Source organism: Pristiophorus japonicus, chromosome 15 (genome assembly GCF_044704955.1).
Source record: "Pristiophorus japonicus isolate sPriJap1 chromosome 15, sPriJap1.hap1, whole genome shotgun sequence".
Classification (NCBI taxonomy): Eukaryota; Metazoa; Chordata; class Chondrichthyes; family Pristiophoridae; genus Pristiophorus; species Pristiophorus japonicus.
The window spans coordinates 116,048,873-116,068,053 of NC_091991.1; the positions used below are offsets into that span (position 1 = coordinate 116,048,873).

Below are 19,181 nucleotides of genomic sequence, written 5' to 3' on the forward strand. Positions count from 1 at the left end.
GATGTCATGCACGAGTTTAATATGATGCACTCGATCCACAACGATCAGGAACATTTTCCCCATGCCTGGATAGTCTACGTGAATACGTGACCATGGCCTGGTGGGCCAGGGCCACAGCTGAGTGGGGCCTCCCTGGGGGCATTGCCCAGCTAGGCACATGTCATGCACCTGCGAACCCAGTGTTCCAGATCTGAGTCAATCCCCGGCCACCATACATGTGACCAGGCAATGGCCTTCATTAACACGATGCCTGGGTGCTCACTGTGGAGTTCCTTGATGAACGCTTCCCTGCCTTTCTGGGGCATGACTATCTGGCTGCCCCATAGTAGGCAGTCGGCTTGGATGGAGAGCTCATCCATCCGTCTCTGAAACAGTCTGACCTCCTCGGGCACGCCCTGAGTGCGGGCGCCCGATCCCCAGTCGGGACACATTTCTTTATCATGGATTGGAGGGGGTCTCTGTTGGTCCAGAGTTTGATCTGGCAGGCTGTGATGGGGGAGCTTGCGGTGTAAAAAGCCTCAACGGCCATGACCATCTCAGTGCTTTGCTCCACTGCCCCCTCGGTGGTGGCCAGTGGGAGCCTGCTGAGCGCGTCTGCGCAATTTTCGGTGCCTGGCCAGTGCCGTATGGTGTAGTCATACGCAGCCAGCGTGAGAGCCCATCGCTGTATGCGAGCTGACGCATTGGCATTGACAGCCTTGCTGTCGGACAACAGGGATGTTAACGGCTAGTGGTCCGTCTCTAGCTCGAACCGTCTACTGAAAAGGTAGTGGTGCATCTTTTTCACACCGTAAACACAAGCGAGTGCTTCCTTTTCGACCATGCCGTATCCACGCTCTGCCTGGGAGAGTGACCTGGAGGCATAAGCCATCGGTTGGAGTCGGCCGTCGTCATTACCCTGCTGCAACACACCCAACCCCATAGGATGATGCATCGCACATTAAAACCAGTTTTTTACAGGGGTCATACTAAGTCAACAGTTTGTTAGAACACAGCAGGTTCCTCGCCTTATTGAAAGCCCGTTCTTGACAGTTCCCCCAAAGCCATTCACAACCTTTATGCAGGAGCATGTGTAACGGCTCCAACAATGTGCTTAAGTTTGCCAGAAAGTTCCCGAAATAGTTCAAAAGTCCCAGGAATGATCGCAACTCCGACGTGTTGCCGGGCCTGGGTGCCCGGCGGATCGCCTCCGTTTTTGATTCAGTGGGCCGGATCCCGTCTGCAGCAACCCTCCTGCCCAAAAACTCGACCTCTGGGGCCAAAAACACACACTTGGCCTTTTTCAGCCGCAAGCCTACCCGGTCCAGTCGGCGTAGCACCTCCTCCAGGTTGTGGAGGTGTTCCTCGATGTCTCGACCCGTTATAAGGATGTCGTCTTGGAATACGATTGTTCCAGGAATGGATTTGAGCAAGCTTTCCATGTTCCGCTGAAAGATAGCTGCCGCTGAACGAATGCCAAACGGACACCTGTTGTAGATAAATAATCCCTTGTGCGTCGTGATGGTGGTCAGAAGCTTGGATTCTTCAGCCAGTTCCTGAGTCATGTAGGCCGAAGTGAGGTCCAGCTTCGTGAACAGCTTGCCACCTGCCAGCGTGGCAAAAAGGTCCTCCGCTCTCGGGAGTGGGTATTGGTCTTGCAGCGACACTCGGTTGATGGTGGCTTTGTAGTCGCCACAAATCCTGACCGAGCCATTTGCTTTAAGGACAGGAACGATGGGACTTGCCCAGTCGCTGAATTCAACGGCCGAAATTATGCCCTCTCTGAGCAGCCTGTCCAATTCACTTTCAATTTTCTCATGCATCACATACGGCACCACTCTGGCTTTGTGGTACACTGGTCTGGCGTCCAGAGTGATGCGTATCACTACTTTAGTGCCCTTGAATGTTCTGACACCGGGTTGAACAGTGACCCGAACTTTTGTAGGACCTGTGAGCATGAACTTCGTTCCTCAGATGAAATGGCGTGCACATCCCCCCCCATTTCCAATTCATCTCGGCGAGCCAACTCCGCCCCAAGAGCGCGGGGCCACTTCCCGGGATGATCCAGAGTGGTAGCCGGTTCTGTGATCCATTATGTGTTACCACCAATTTTGCACGGCCTAGCACTGGGATGATCTCTTTGGTGTACATCCGTAGCTGCGTGTCAATGCGTTCCAGTTTGGGCCTGCTAGCTTTGTGTGGCCATAGTCTCTCAAATTGTTGGCCGCTCATAAGTGATTGGCTAGCTCCCGTATCCAGCTCCATGCGCACCGGGATGCCATTCAATAAAACTTTCATCGTCGTGGGTGGCGTTTTAGTGTATGAGCTGTGGACGTCAGCCACGTGAACCCGCTGAACTTCAGCATCCATGGCTTTTCCCCAGGCATCATCCTGCATTGCAGACCCCTCGTCTGCTTCCTCTGTCTCGCAGATTAGCCTCGCCACAGCCTTTTTGCACATCCTGGCCAAGTGTCCACTGATGTTACAAATCCTACAGGTATATTGCTGGAACCTGCAGCTTTTCGCAGTATGTCTACCCCTGCACCTCCAGAATGAGCTGAGATTGTTGTTAACAAAGGGACTGTTACCAGGCATTCCTCTCTGATTGCCCATTTGGGTGTTTCTAAGCACTCTGATGGCGGGACGCATTGTTCCTCGTGATGGTGTGAATTGCTGAACCCCTTTCCATTGTCCCTGTTGCGGTCCCACCCTAGAGTCTGTTGCTGCCTGGGCGGTGTCGAATTGCCCATGCCTGCCTGCAGGGTCCCTAGCCGCGTTCACAATGTTAACTCCCTGGTCCATCGCCATGTTGGGACCAGGGCTGCGCGTGTAAATTAGCTTGGTCTCCTCTTCCCCTGCCATGAAGGTCTGAGCTATCAACGCCGCCCCTTCTAAAGTCAAGTCCTTGGCCTCTACGAGCTTCCTGAAAATCCCGGCATGATTAATGCCCTCAATGAAAAAGTCCCTTAACATCTCCCCCCTGCAGGCATCTGTGAACTTAGAGACTGGCCAAGCGCCACAGGTCCGCAACGAAGTCCGTGATGTATTGTCTCTCCCGATGCCGGTGTGTGTAGAACTGGTGCCGGGCCATGAGTACGCTACTTGCCAGCTTGAGATGCTCACTGATCAGTTGGCTGAGCTCTTCAAAGGACTTGTCCGCTGGCTTTTGGGGTGCGAGCAGGTCTTTCATCAGCGCATACGTCTGTGGTCCGCAGCTGGTCAGTAGATGCGCCCTCCGCTTGTCAGCCGCTGTCGCTCCCAGCCAGTCCTTCGTGACAAAGCTCTGCTGGAGTCTTTCCACGAAGTCGTCCCAGTCCTCACCCACACAGTAACATTCCTCTGTGCTATCGGTGGCCATCCTCGTGGTTCGGTGATTCCCGTTTCTCGTCGCCAAATGTGGTGTCCCTGCAGCTTACTACAAAATCACACGAGGCATGTACTGCAGACACAGTCACTACGTGACTTTAACCTTTATTCCCAGGACCAAGGAGTGCTGACCCTGGGTGGGACCTCCCCCTTTATACCTGGAAACCCAGGTGAGGAGTGTCTCCCACAAGTTCACCCCCTGTGGTCAGGGTGTGCATTTCTCGGGTATAAGTACAGTGCACAGGAGTTGCATGAAGGTTACAGTTACATGAAGATTACCGTTGCATGATGGTTACATACATGACAGGGACTAATGGGTACTGTGGACTGGGACTAATGGGTACTGTGGACTGGGACTAATGGGTATTGTAAGCTGGTATCAGTGGGCATTGTAGCCTGGCACTAATGGCTTTTGCAGGCTGGTACTAATAGGTATTGTAGAATCTTACTAATAGGTATCCTAGCCTGGTACTAATGGGCATTGTAGACTGGTAGTAATGGGCACTGTAGCCAGGTAAATAAGGTTACTGTGGCCTGGTTCTAATGGGTATCGTAGCCAGGTATTAGTGGGTATTGTAGCCAGGTACAAAGCGGTATTGTAGCGTAGTACTAATGCGTATCATAGCCTCGTACTAATGGGTATTGTAGCCTGGTACGAATGGGTAATGTAGCCTGGTACTAATGAGCATCCTAGACTGGTACTAGAGTATCGTAGCCTGGTACTAATGGGTACTGTGGACTGGGATTAATGGGTATCGTAGCCTGGCACTAATGGGCATTGAAGCCTCGCACCAATGGGCATTATAGCCTGGCACCAATGGGCATCGTAGTCAGGTACTAATGGGCATTGTAGTAAGGCACTAATAGGTATTGTAGAATGGTACTAATGGGTATTGTAGCCAGATAAAAAGGGTTAGTGCGGCTTGGTTCTACTGGGTATCCTAGCCTGGTACTAATGGGCAGTGTAGCCAGGTACTAATGGGTATTGTGGACTCGTACGAAGGGGCATCCCAGAGTGGTACTAATAGGTAACATAGCCTGTTACTAATGGATATTGTAGACCGGCCCTCATGCGTACTGTAGCCTGGTACTAAAGCGTATTGCCGATTGGTACTAATGGGTATTGTCAACTGGTACCAATGGGTAAAGTAGCCAAGTACTAATGAGTATTGTAGCCTGGTACTAATGGGTATCCTAGAGTGGTGCTAATGGGTATTGTAGCGTGGTAATAACGCGTATTGTAGCCAGGTACTAGTGGGTATTTGTAGCCTGGTACTAATGGGTATCCTAGTCCGGTACCAATGGGTAATAAAGACTGGTACTAATGGGTATTGCAGCCAGGTACTAGTGGGTACTCTAGCCAGATACAAAGCAATATTAGAGCATGGTACTAATGCGTATCCTAGCCTGGTACTAATGGGCAATGTAGCCAGGTACTAATGCGTATTTCCGACTGGCACTAATGAGTACTGTAGCCTAGTACTATGAGTATTGTGGACTGGTACTAATGGGTATCGTAGCCTGGTGTTAATGGGTATAGGAGCCTGGTATTAATGGGTATCCTAGCCTGGTACCAATGGCTAGTAAAGATTGGTACTAATGGGTGTTGTAGCCTGGTATTAATGGGTATTGTGGACTGGGAGTAATGAGTATTGTGGACTGGGACTAATGGGTATTGTAAGCTGGTACCAGTGAGTATCCTAGCCTGGTACTAATGGGCAGTGTAGCCAGGTACTAATGCGTATTTCCGACTGGCACTAATGAGTACTGTAGCCTAGTACTATGAGTATTGTGAACTGGTACTAATGGGTATCGTAGCCTGGTACTAATGGGTATCATAGCCTGGTTCTAATGGATATTGTAGGCTGGTACTAATGATTCTGGGCCAGCAACCAAGAGATTGCGAGTTCAAAATCCACAATACCAAGTTTTAAAATAATTCACTAATTTTCACGTCAGCACAAAAGAATGATTAAAGCTGCGAGATGGTCATCCATGAATTTTACTTCCCAACCATTTCAGACCAGAGAATAAACTTGAATTGCATCACCATAGTGAGAAAGAAAAAATTGACCCCAGTAAAAGGATAGTGACATAAAACGCTAAGACACTTACTTTTATCTATTCCCTCTAGATTCTCGTTCACCATCTCTGCGATCGACTTCACTGCAGTAACGTTGGAGGGGATGTAAGCCAACCTAAATTTGACATCAGGGTATTGGGGGAATTTTGGAATATCATAAATGTAAAAGGGGGAATAAATAGTCGCATTCGGATATGACACGGAGCTAACTCGTTGTCTCAGAATTATAAGAATTGCAGCAAATAAAAGTGGCAGGCATATTTCAATGATGGTAACCAACACCAGACGTTTCTGCATTGAAACAAAAGTAAGATTGATAAAGGGAACAGGTTTCTCTTGCAGTGGTTTATCAGCAAAGACAGGTACACTAAACACAACACACCACGTGCGCAACATCACAAATTCAAGATTCCCGCCAGCCAGGGATCCAATTTCAGCTTTCCTGCCAGTTGCGATGGGGAAAATTATCCCAAACTGATGGGTCTCGCACGCCAGGGTCACGCACTACAGGGACCTACGCATCGGGGTCACGCGGTCCGGGGCCTGTGCCCCGGGGTCACGCACTCCGGGGGCCTGTGCGCCGCTGGGGTCACGTGCTCCGGGGGCTCGCGCGCCGCCGGGGTCACGTGCTCCGGGGGCTCGCGCTGCTGGGGTCACGCGCTCAGGGGGGGGGGGCCCGTGCGCCAGGGTCACGCTCTTGGGGGGGGGGGGGGGCCTGCGCGCCGGTGTCACGTGCTCCGGGGTCTCGCGCTCCGGGGGGCCTGCGTACCGGGGTCACGCGCTCCAGGGGGCCTGCGCGCCGGTGTCACGCGCTCCGGGAGGCCTGCGCACCGGGGTCACGCGCTCCGGGGGGGCCTGCTCTCAGAGGGCCACGTTCCACACCAACACTCCGTGGTGCAGACGGATAAAGGACATGCCAGTTCCTCCGACTTGAAGCAACGGATCCAGGGCAGGACAGCAGCCAGTCACGGTGACAGCCTGAAGCCAGCTGGATTCAATTGAGGCTGCTCACAGAGGTGGACAGGAGCAGGGCTGGAGAGTACGCGTTATTAGAATGGAAGTTTAAACGCACATCCTGCAGGTGCTGGATATTTGAAAGGCCTGGAGATAAACATCACAAACACATAACAGCACTGCAGCAGGCATTCACACGATTACACACAGACCGTCCTCCTCACCATTAGTTGTAAGGTTCCACTTACTTGCAACACATAGTTCTTCCAGAGAAGCAGACCAAACTGCTGCAGCTTGGCCATGCTGAGCTCAGGAGCACCCCCAAACTGCTTCACTGCTCAGTTTGGAACAGGGGAATAATAGATTCAGCTAGTTCTAAGCTGCAGCAGTGATGCGAATCACTCTGAACGGAGTTGCTATGTAGCAGTTTGAACACGATGTTCCAGTTCCCCCATTAGCCGAGACAGCGGGCCTCTAAGAAAGAAAGAAAACCTTGTATTAGAACATAAGAAATAAGAGCAGGAGCAGGTCATTTGGCCCCTCGAGTCTGCTCTGCCATTCAATAAGATCATGGCTGTTCTGATCCTGGCCTCAATTCCACTTCCCCGCCCGCTTCCCATGACCTTGACTCCCTTATCTTTCAAAAATCTGTCTATCTCCACCTTAAATATATTCAATGACCCAGATTCCACAGCTCTCTGGGGTAGAGAACTCCAAAGATTCACAACCCTCTCAGAACAAATTCCTCCTCATCTCCGTTTTAAATGGGCGACCCCTTATTCTGAAACTGTGCCCCCGAGTTCTAGATTCCCCCACGAGGGGAATCATCCTCTCAGCATCTACCCTATCGAGCCCCCTCAGAATCTTATACATTTCACTAAGATCACCTCTCATTCTTCTGAACTCTTAATGAGTAAGACCCAACCTACTCAACCTTTCTTCATGACAACCCCTTCATCTCAGGAATCAATCTTGTGAACCTTCTCTGAACTGCCTCCAATGAAAGTATATCCCTCAAATAAGGAGACCAAAACTGTTCGCAGTATTCCAGGTGTGGTCTTACCAACGTCCTGTACAGTTGAAGCAGGACTTCCCTACTTTTACACAGGTGCAGCGTCAAAAATCCGGAGTTCTGGAATCCGAACCGATCGGTGGCAGGATTGTCTGAAATCCGTAAAATCTTCCAGAATCCGGACCCACTGACCCTGCTGCCTCGGGGCCCCATCGTGGGCCTCATCTCCACTCGCCTCGCTCGCCGCTGCTGCCCTTACCTCACCGGCCCACCTCAACAACTCCTCGGGCAACGGGGCCGGCCGGACCGAACCCCTCCTCGGTCGGCGGGGCCCCGACCCTCTCTCCTCGGCGGGCCCTCCCCCATTTTCTGACGTCCCGATATCTGGAAATACCCGAACCAGGGCTTGGGTGTTTCCGGATTCGTGGCATCAGAAAGATAATTGAAAGTCCGGAAATGCCTGAAATCCGGAATGGCCTTGGTCCAGAGGGTTCTGGATTCTCGACGTTGCACCTGTACTCTACCCCCCTTGCAATAAAGGCCAGCGTTCCATTTGCCTTCCTGATTAAAAGTTAGTATGCAGATACGGCAAGTAGTGTTTCATGCACAAGGACCCCCAGATCCCCCTGTACCGCAGCATTTTGTAAACTTTCTCCATTTAAATAATAATTTGCTATTTTATTTTTCCTACCAAAGTGGATAACCTCACACTTTCCCACATTATACTCCACCTGCCAAATTTTTGCCCACTCACTTAGCCTGTCTGTAATCCCTTTGCAGATTCTTTGCGTCCTCCTCACAACTTGCTTTCCCACCTATCTTTGTATTATCAGCAAACTTGGTTACACTGCACTCGGTCCCTTCATCCAAGTCATTAATATAAATTGTAAATAGTTGAAGCCCCAGCACTGATCCCTGTGGCACCCACTAGTTACAGTTTGTCAAACTGAAAATGACCCATGTATCCCGACTCTCTGTTTCTGTTAGCTAATCCTCTATCCACGCTAACAACCCCGTGAGCTCTTATCTTGTGCAGTAACCTTTTGTGTGGCAGTTTATCGAATGCTTTCTGGAAATCCAAATATGTGACATCAACTGGTTCTCCTTTATCCACTCTGCTCGTTACATCTTCAAAGCACTCTAGCAGATTTGTCAAACACAATTTCTTTTTCACAAAACCATGCTGACTCTGCTTGACTGCATTATGATTTTCTAAGTGTCCTGCTACTACTTCCTTAATGATGGACTCCAGCATTTTCCCAATGACAGATGTTAGGCTAACTGGTCTATAGTTTCCTGCTTTCTGTCTCCCTCCTTTCTTACATAGGGGCGTTCCAGTTTTCCAGTCCGCTGGGACCTCTCCAGAATCCAGGGACTTTTGGTAGATTACAATGTTGTGTATCTGTAAAGCATGCACGCCCATGTTCCTCCAACAGGGAGTGCATCCCCTGAAGTCCCAAGGGATCCCAGCATCCCCCTTGGGAGCACTGTATATAAGCCGGCCCCTAAGGCCTGTTCCTCACTCTGGAGTGTCTTAATAAAGACTGAGGTCACAGTTACTTTAACCTCCCTGTGTGCAGTCTCGTCTGTGTTAGGAACACAATACAACCAATGCATCCACTATCTCAGCAGCCACTTTTAAGATCCTAGGATGCAGGCCATCGGGTCCAGGGGATTTGTCCACCTTTAGTCCATTAGTTTGTCTTGTACTTTTTCTCTAGTGATAGTAATTGTTTTAAGTCCCCCCCCCCCCCCCCACTCCCCAATAGCCCATTGATTATCAATTATTGGGATGCTTCTTCTACCGTGAAAACCGATACAAAATATTTGTTCAAAGTCTCCGTATTTCTGTTTCCCATTATTAATTCCCCAGTCTCATCCTCTCAGGACCAATGTTTACTTTAGTTACTCGCTTCCTTTTTATGTACCTGAAGAAGCTCTTACTGTCTGTTTTTATATTTCTTGGTAATTTATTCTCATAAACTATCTTCTCTATAATTTTTTTAGTCATCCTTTGCCGGTTTCTAAAACTGTCCCAATCCTCTGGCTTTCCACTATTCTTCGCAACATTGTATGCCTTCGTTTTCAATTTGATACCATCCTTTACTTCCTTAGTTAGCCACGGATGGTTCATCCTTCTCTTAAAGAGTCTTTCTTATTCACTGCTCACAGTGACTTTCACAACCTCACGATGTGCCATTGCGCTTTACAGTTAATTAAGTACTTTTGAATTGTAGTCACTGTTGTAATGTATGAATCTATTGAAATTCAAATCTATTATTCCAGCTACTGTATCGATGGTTGTGAATGGAATAACTAACTGCAACTGTACGGGGGTATGGGCATAGAAGTTATGTTACTAGTAATCCAGAGGCCAGGACTTTCAATCTGGAGACATGAGTTCAAATCCCACCACGGAAGCTGGGGAATTTAAATTCAGTTAAATAAATCTGGAATTTAAAAGAAAGGCTAGTACCAGTAATGGTGACCATGAAACTACCGGATTGTTGTAAAAACCCATCTGTCTTTTATACTAATGTCTTTTAGAGAAGGAACTCTGCAGTCGTTACCCATTCTGGCCTATCTGTGACTCCAGACCCACAGCAATGTGGTTGAATCTTAACTGCCCTCTGAAATGGCAGCTCACCACCACCTTCTCAAGGCCAATTAGTGATGGGCAATAACTGCTGGCTTTGCCGACAACGCCAACATCCCGTGAATGAATTTAAAAAAAAGCATTACTCCAGGACTTCAGTGAAGTTTATCAGTGACTGAGACTAAACGATTTGAGCCGTGAAAACCCACTCCTCTCCCACATACAATTATCGATTCTGCCCTTCCAGACCGCTGCGCCCACTGAAACTATTTGACGTATGCGTACTGGGAGAATTCACTGCTGATAATAAGCCACTCCCCACTTGCCCAGGCGCTCCCCAGCTCACCCAGCCAAGCTGCGCCCCACTCACCCAGCTCACTCCTCCCGCAGCCGCTCCCTCCTCCCCCAGCCGCTCTGGTCAGCTCAAATCTACAACCTTTTCAAAACTCAAGAGAGAGAGAGACAGGGAAAAAGTGAGAGACACACACACAGACAGCAAGAGAGACACAGAGGGAAGGTGTGAGAGAGTAAGTGAGAGAGCGAGAGAGTAAGTGAGAGAGCGAGAGAGTGAGAGAGCGAGAGAGTAAGTGAGAGAGCGAGAGAGTAAGTGAGAGAGCGAGAGAGTAAGTGAGAGAGCGAGAGAGTAAGTGAGAGAGCGAGAGTGTAAGTGAGAGAGCGAGAGAGTAAGTGAGAGAGCGAGAGAGTAAGTGAGAGAGCGAGAGAGTAAGTGAGAGAGCGAGAGTAAGTGAGAGAGCGAGAGAGTAAGTGAGAGAGCGAGAGTAAGTGAGAGAGCGAGAGAGTAAGTGAGAGAGCGAGAGTGTAAGTGAGAGAGCGAGAGAGTAAGTGAGAGAGCGAGAGAGTAAGTGAGAGAGCGAGAGTAAGTGAGAGAGCGAGAGTGTAAGTGAGAGAGCGAGAGTGTAAGTGAGAGAGCGAGAGTGTAAGTGAGAGAGGGAGCAAGTGTGAGAGAGAGCAAGTGTAAGAGAGAGCAAGTGAGAGAGAGATGGGTCGAAATTCGGTACCGCCATTTTTGAAGCGTTGTCACCTGCTGAGAAAATATTTTAACGCCAGTCGTGGATGCCAAATGCGAAATTCAGTTTTGCCGCCTAAAGATTGGATAGCAGCATTTAATCATGACATTGCACAATTACCTGGAGGGGGTAAGCAGTGCTAAGTGGGCCGTTAAGCAGGGCCTCAACATCCGGGCGTTGGGCAGTATTTGGAGCCAGTGGCGCCACATGGATTTAATTGAGACGTTGATTGGGCGCCTCAATGCTTCGTGGGTATATTCGCTTCCGACGCACTCACTCAGAAGGTGAGCATGGCAGACCCAGCAACAGCAGCTCGTCAGCGTGCCCACCGGTTCTCCGACGCTGCCCTGGATGCTCTCCTTAATGCACGGGAGAGGCGGCGGCAGGTTCTCAGCAGAGGCTGGGAGACCACAACCCCAAAAGTACCGAATGCTATGAAGGGAAATAGCAGAGTGCGTGTCTGCGAGTGACACCGTGCAATGTAGAAAAAAGTGGAACAACCTGACGCGGATAGTGAGGGTATCTTTAATTTCAAACTTCAACATGCTATGTTATGTTATCATGGGCAACTTTAATCTACATATAGACTGGGCTAACCAAACTGGTAGCAATACGGTGAAGGAGGATTTCCTGGAGTGTCTTAGGGATGGTTTTCGAGACCAATATGTCGAGGAACCAACTAGAAAGCTGGCCATCCAAGACTGGGTGATGTGTAATGAAAAAGGACCAATTGGCAATCTTGTTGTGCGAGGCCCCTTGGGGAAGAATGACCATAATATGGTAGAATTCTTTATTAAGATGGAGAGTGACACAGTTAATTCAGAGACTAGGGTCCTGAACTTATGGAAAGGTAACTTCGATGGTATGAGACGTGAATTGGCTAGAATTGACTGGTAAATGATACTTAAAGGGTTGACGGTGGATAGGCAATGGCAAACATTTAAAGATCACATGGATGAACATTCCTTTCTGGAGTAAAAATAAAAAGGGGAAGGTGGCTCAACCGTGGCTAACAAGGGAAATTAAGGATAGTGTTAAATCCAAGGAAGAGGCATATAAATTGGCCAGAAAAAGCAGCAAACCTGAGGACTGGGAGAAATTTAGAATTCAGCAGAGGAGGACGAAGGGTTAAATTAGGAGGGGGAAAATAGAGTATGAAAGGAAGTTAGCCGGGAAAATAAAAACTGACTGCAAAAGCTTCTATAGATATGTGAAGAGAAAAAGATTAGTGAAGACAAACGTAGGTCCCTTGCAGTCAGATTCAGGTGAATTTATAATGGGGGAACAAAGAAATGGCAGATCAATTGAACAAATACTATGGTTCTGTCTTCATGAAGGAAGACACAAATAACCTTCCAGAAGTACTAGGGGTCCGAGGGTCTAGTGAGGAGGAGGAACTGAAGGATATCCTTATTAGGCAGGAAATTGTGTTAGGGAAATTGATGGGATTGAAAGCAGATAAATCCCCAGGTCCCGATAGTCTGCATCCCAGAGTACTTAAGGAAGTGGCCCTAGAAATAGTGGATGCATTGGTGATCATTTTCCAACAGTCTATCGACTCTGGATCAGTTCCTATGGACTGGAGGGTAGCTAATGTAACACCACTTTTTTTAAAAAGGAGGGAGAGATAAAACGGGTAATTATAGACCGATTAGCCTGATATCAATAATGGGGAAAATGTTGGAATCAATTATTAAAGATGAAATAGCAGCGCATTTGGAAAGCAGTGACCGGATCGGTCCAAGTCAGCATGGATTTATGAAAGGGAAATCATGCTTGACAAATCTTCTGGAATTTTTTGAGGCTGTAACTAGTAGAGTGGACAAGGGAGAACCAGTGGATGTGGTGTATTTGGACTTTCAAAAGGCTTTTGACAAGGTCCCACACAAGAGATTGGTGTGCAAAATTAAAGCGCATGGTATTGGGGGTAATGTACTGACGTGGATAGAGAACTGGTTGGCAGACAGGAAGCAGAGAGTCGGGATAAACGGGTCCTTTTCAGAATGGCAGGCAGTGACTAGTGGGGTGCCGCAGGGCTCAGTGCTGGGACCCCAGCTCTTTACAATATACATTAATGATTTAGATGAAGGAATTAAGTGTAATATCTCCAAGTTTGCAGATGACACTAAACTGGGTGGCGGTGTGAGCTGTGAGGAGGACGTTAAGAGGCTACAGGGTGACTTAGACAGGTTAGGTGAGTGGGCAAATGCATGGCAGATGCAGTATAATGTGGATAAATGTGAGGTTATCCACTTTGGGGGCAAAAACACGAAGGCAGAATATTATCTGAATGGCAGCAGATTAGGAAAAGGGGAAAGGGGAGGTGCAACGAGTCCTGGTGTCACGGATCATCAGTCATTGAAAGTTGGCATGCAGGTACAGCAGGCGGTGAATAAGGCAAATGGTATATTGCCCTTCATAGCTAGGGGATTTGAGTATAGGAGCAGGGAGGTCTTACTGCAGTTGTACAGGGCCTTGGTGAGGCCTCACCTGGAATATTATGTTCAGTTTTGGTCCCCTAATCTGAGGAAGGACATTCTTGCTATTGAGGGAGTGCAGCGAAGGTTCACCAGACCGATTCCCGAGATGGCCGGACTGACATATGAGGAGAGACTGGATCGACTGGGCCTTTATACACTCGAGTTTAGAAGTATGAGAGGGGATCTCATAGAAACATATAAGATTCTGATGGGACTGGACAGGTTAGATGCAGGAAGAATGTGTTCCCGATGTTGGGGAAGTCCAGAACCAGGGGACACAGTCTAAGGATAAGGAGTCGGCCATTTAGGACTGAGATGAGGAGAAACTTCTTCACTCAGAGAGTTGTTAACCTGTGGAATTCCCTAACGCAGAGAGTTGTTGATGCCAGTTCATTGGATATAGTCAAGAGGGAGTTAGATATGGCCCTTACGGCTAAAGGGATCAAGGGGTATGGAGAGAAAACAGGAAAGGAGTACTGAGGGAATAATCAGCCATGATCTTATTGAATGGGTGGTGCAGGCTCGAAGGGCCGATTTGCCTACTCCTGCACCTATTTTCTATGTTTCTATGACCTCAATGTGCACTCTCTGTTCAATGTAGTGTCTCGGAATCCATGCTGAGTGGGTGAGGCCAGTCCAAGTTGGTGCGATGGCGTTGGGTGCAGCCGATCACCCCCCCCCTCCCCTCGGGACAGTGGCGGTACGTTGAGTTCCTTTGCAGAGAATTGCAGGACACTTGGCCCTCACACCATCATCGTGTCGCTCTTTCGATGAGACTGGCCTTCACGAATACCTTTCCCGTTCCTGGCTCCCTCCCATGCAGGTAACCGCTCTTCTGTGTTTGTGCTTTCAGATGATCAATCAGATCCACCGGGCCTTCTCGGACGTCTTTCACGGGTGCAGATGGTGGCGAGGCCAAAGAGGAGGAGGAGCAGGAGGATGACACTTCGTTCGACCTCAGGCAGGAGGGTGCACGGTCTCAGAGCCGAGGGTTTGCTGTCTGAGAGTGGGGCCAGCAGCACTGTTGACGAAAGGGTGGTTGGGGAGGTAGAGGTGGGTGATGCTCCAGGACCCAGTGACCTCCAGCAATGCCACAGGGGAGGGGAAGACCGGGAGCCAGCTGCCTGGATGGTGAGTGCATGCCGGAGTGATGCTCAGCAGCACTTTGATGATGAGCCCGACCTAGAGGTTGTTGCATGACAATCCCTGCAGTTGCACAGCGGTCTGCTGGGTGTAATAGCAAGGGTGCCCCAGAGTCTCGATGCACTAGCTGTGAGGATGGAGGAGTTTGTCTCAACTATTGCTCATGCCTCTCAGCAGCCCATCGAGTCCATCCTTGGTAGATACCAACGGATGCTGGATGCAATGACCATGGGATCCCAGACATGATTGCCACGGACTATGGCTGACGTTGCAGTGGCCACTGAGTACCAGACCGATGCAATTGTATGCCTGTATACTTAAATGTCATCAGTGCGTGATGTTCTGAGTCAGCTCTCTGGTGTACTGCAGTCGCAGTCACTCTTAATGCAGAGGCAAATAGATTCAACGGATGCACTTACCACTGCCATCTAGTCTGGAGACCCCTCAGTTCAACGGGGACCTAACCTTGCCAAAACAGGGCAGCAATCTGACCTCACCCACCTTGCTGCAGATGATGATACTCTGCCCCGGGGGAGTAGCAGCTTGTTGGACCATGATGTTGTTTCTCAGGACATCATTCCACCTTCGCTGCAACCCATCCACAACAGAGTGCTGCCGCCCATGCTGAGGTTATGCAGTCCACAGCCTGGTCTTCCAGGGCCCGAGCTGCTCGGCGACATCCTGCTAGGCTATCATGTGTGGCTGCGGCTCCAAGTCAGCAACTGACTACCAGCCTTGCTGAAGGCCCTGAGACCCCATTGTGGAGGAGCAGTAGGTGTGGGAGGGGGGAGAAGGGAAGGGGTGGTAATGCGCTCAAGACAAAATAAAGACCTGTGGGAAGGTGGCCACAAATGCTGACCTTAAGATATGAGCTTATATAACTAGTTGCACTTGTATGACGCACCAAACACTTGCTTGATAGTCAACAGAGATGGGTAACTTGTTGGAATGTGAGCTCATGTAAATTGTTGCACTTGGATGAACAATGAAACAATTGTTTGCTAGTCACCAGAGATGGCTACCTTGCTAGAAAAGGAACTGATGTCAATAGTTGCACTTGGATGTCTGAGAATGTTTGAAGGGGTTTTGCGGGCATGTTGACGTGTTGGGGATGAAGTTGTTACCTTGTGCTTGTTTTCAGCTCACATGATTTATGTTTGCAATAAACCAAGTTTGGATTGTTCACATGATTATGCAGTGATTATTAAAGATGGAGGGCTGCTGGGTGGGTAGCAATGTGTTTAGTTGATGCCCAGGTGTATAGACTGGGCCATTGGGCATGTCAAGAATCATTCACTGGAATCGATGAGCGATGAGTCTCTGACAAGCAGCTCTTCCAGCTGCAACAATGTCATGCTGCCTCCTCCTTGGCTGAGGCTCCTCCTCATCGTCCTCCTCCTCCTGAAGTAGATCATCCAGCCCTGGTAGTAAAGGCTGGGCACTCATAATGGCCAGATTGTGCAGCATGCAGCAGACAACGGTAATCATGGAGTCTATCAGGTGAGTACTGGAATGCCCCTCCAGAGGAGTCAAGGCAGCGGAAACGCTGCTTCAGAACCCCGATAGTTTGCTCAATAATATCTCGGGTTGTGGTATGGCTGCTGTTGTAGCGCTGCTCGGCAGGGGTAGTGGGATTGCGGAGGGGTGTCATCAGCCAGGTGGCCACACCATATCCTTTGTCGCCCAGGAGCCAGCCACAGACTTCATGCGGTGGCTGGAAGAGTTTCGCAAGATGAAGGCAGCTGCCAGGATAGCGGGCATTGACGAGGATCATCTGCATGTGATCGCAGACCAGCTGTACGTTGCGGGAATGGAATCTCTTGCGATTCCGAAAGAACTCTCCATTGTGCAGTGGAGCCCTCAATGCCACATGCGTACAATCAATGGCTCCCTGAACCCTGGGGAAGTCCGCTATCCTGGCAAAGCTATGGGTGCGCTCATCCTGGTCTTCCCTGGACATGCTGAACTTGATGAAATCCATTCATTTGCAGTAGAGCGCATCGGTCACCTGGTGAACGCAGCAATGTACTTCAAACTGTGATAAGAGTAATGCGCACGGATAAACCCTGCAGCCTCCTGCCTCGCCTTCAAGGGCCTCTCCTCTGGGAAGGATCCACATTCTCCCTAATCTGTCCCTACAGCCGACACCTTTCAAGTCATCGCTGCAGGATGACGTGGTGTGTGATCACTGTCCCCATAACTTTTTCCGATATCAAACCCAACAATGTCTCTGAAATACGAGTACTGAATCTGACGTGTCAACAGCAGTGCGAGCATCAAACGCAGCTCTGACCGAGACCTCTGAGCCCGGGATGCAACTCCCTTTAAATAACGCCCCAAATTCGTTTCTCCTTGTGCAATCCAATTTTTTCAGGGGTCATCGACACCAGCCATTAAGTGAGACGACAAAAGTGAATGTGACGAGAAGGGCGCCAAGGAGGCGTTGTACATGTACTGACGACATGATTTCCATGGCATTAGCAGGCGGTACATTCATTTTTTAACGCGCTTAAAAAATGAACACCGAATTTCGCGACAGGCATCAACAGCAGCCAAGCCCAGTTTACATGTACCACCAGCGTTATCAGCAGACGTGAACAACCCCGAGTGTGAGAGAGCAAGTGTGAGAGGGCGTGAGAGAAAAGAGAGAAAGAGAGAGATGCAGAGACAGAGAAAGAGCGATGTGAGAGAGAAACAGAAAGAGTGAGAGAGAAACAGAAAGAGTGAGTGAGTGAGTGAGTGTGTGAGTGAGAGAAGAACGCGAGCAGGAGAGCGGGGGACGGCGAGGGCGAGGGCGGGGGACGGCGAGAGAGCGGGCGCGGGCGGGGGACAGCGAGCGCGGGCGGGGGACAGCGAGCGAGAGAACGCGGGCGGGGTCGAGAGAGCGAGAGAACGCGAGCGGGGGAGAGGGCGTGCGGTCGGGGGCGAGCGGGAGAGGGGGGGCGAGCGGGAGAAGGGGAGCGAGGGGTCGAGGGCGCGAGAGCACGCGAGCGGGGTCGAGGGAGCGAGAGCACGCGAGCGGGGTCGAGGGAGCGAGAGCACGCGAGCGGGGTCGAGGGAGCGAGAGAACGCGAGCGGGGTCGAGGGAGCGAGAGAACGCGAGCGGGGTCGAGGGAGCGAGAGAACGCGAGCGGGGTCGAGGGAGCGAGAGAACGCGAGCGGGGTCGAGAGAGCGAGAGAACGCGAGCGGGGTCGAGGGCGTGCGGGGGTGGTGGGCGAGCGGGAGGGAGGGAGGGGGCGGGGGCGAGGGCGAGCGGGAGGGGTCGGGGGCGAGGGCGAGCAGGCGAGGGGGGGAGAGAGGGGTCGAGGGCGAGCGGGGGAGAGGGGTCGAGAGAGCGAGAGAACGCGAGCGGGGTCGAGAGAGCGAGAGAACGCGAGCGGGGGAGAGGGCGTGCGGGGGTGGTGGGCGAGCGGGAGGGGTCGGGGTCGAGGGCGGGCGAGCGGGAGAGAGGGCGCGAGGGAGAGCGGGAGAGAGGGAGAGAGCCGGAGCGAGGGCGAGCGGGAGACGAGGGCGAGCGGGAGACGGGAGGCGAGGGCGAGCGGGAGAGAGGGGGCGAGGGCGAGCGGGAGAGAGGGGGCGAGGGCGAGCGGGAGAGAGGGGGCGAGGGCGAGCGGGAGAGAGGGGGCGAGGGCGAGCGGGAGAGAGGGGGCGAGGGCGAGCGTGAGAGAGGGGGCGAGGGCGAGGGGGGGCGAGGGCGAGCGGGAGAGAGGGGGCGAGGGCGAGCGGGAGAGAGGGGGCGAGGGCGAGCGGGAGAGAGGGGGCGAGGGCGAGCGGGAGAGAGGGGGCGAGGGCGAGCGGGAGAGAGGGGGCGAGGGCGAGCGGGAGAGAGGGGGCGAGGGCGAGCGGGAGAGAGGGGGCGAGGGCGAGCGGGAGAGAGGGGGCGAGGGCGAGCGGGAGAGAGGGGGCGAGGGCGAGCGGGAGAGAGGGGGCGAGGGCGAGCGGGAGAGAGGGGGCGAGGGCGAGCGGGAGAGAGGGGGCGAGGGCGAGCGGGAGAGAGGGGGCGAGGGCGAGCGGGAGAGAGGGGGCGAGGGCGAGCGGGAGAGAGGGGGCGAGGGCGAGCGGGAGAGAGGGGGCGAGGGCGAGCGGGAGAGAGGGGGCGAGGGCGAGCGGGAGAGAGGGGGCGAGGGCGAGCGGGAGAGAGGGGGCGAGGGCGAGCGGGAGAGAGGGGGCGAGGGCGAGCGGGAGAGAGGGGGCGAGGGCGAGCGGGAGAGAGGGGGCGAGGGCGAGCGGGAGAGAGGGGGCGAGGGCGAGCGGGAGAGAGGAGGCGAGGGCGAGCGGGAGAGAGGGGGCGAGGGCGAGCGGGAGAGAGGGGGCGAGGGCGAGGGGGGGCGAGGGCGAGCGGGAGAGAGGGGGCGAGGGCGAGCGGGATCGAGGGCGGGAGCGAGGGAGAGAGAGTGAGCGCGCGCACCGGAGAGGGAGAGAGAGAGAGCGCGCGAATGCCCCGGAGAGAGAGAGAGAGAGAGAGCGCGCGCGCGCCGGAGAGAGAGAGAGCGCGCGCGCGCGCCGGAGAGAGAGAGAGAGAGCGCGCGCGCGCCGGAG

The 19,181-nt window shown here is 51.9% G+C and overlaps 1 protein-coding gene and 1 long non-coding RNA gene across 5 annotated transcripts in view; one reads left to right on the forward strand and one right to left on the reverse strand.

The window, feature by feature from the left end:
* Positions 1–5,693, forward strand: part of LOC139281014 (uncharacterized) — a 36,584-nt gene extending 30,891 nt beyond the window's left edge. The window contains exon 3 of the long non-coding RNA XR_011596809.1: positions 5,480–5,693. This is a non-coding gene — a long non-coding RNA (uncharacterized lncRNA). The remainder of the gene's footprint in view (positions 1–5,479) is intronic.
* Positions 1–19,181, reverse strand: part of abca3b (ATP-binding cassette, sub-family A (ABC1), member 3b) — a 188,672-nt gene that overhangs the window by 164,780 nt on the left and 4,711 nt on the right. For 2 of the 4 annotated variants that reach the window (XM_070900873.1, XM_070900874.1), the window contains exons 2-3: positions 6,631–6,856; positions 5,461–5,719 (exon numbers count right to left, since the gene is read on the reverse strand). In XM_070900873.1, the coding sequence (XP_070756974.1) occupies positions 5,461–5,719; positions 6,631–6,684 (313 nt within the window). In that variant the 5' untranslated portion in view covers positions 6,685–6,856. Of the gene's footprint in view, positions 1–5,460; positions 6,013–6,630; positions 6,857–19,181 lie in introns of those variants that run through there. The other 2 variants (XM_070900872.1, XM_070900871.1) reach the window with 1 other exon arrangement.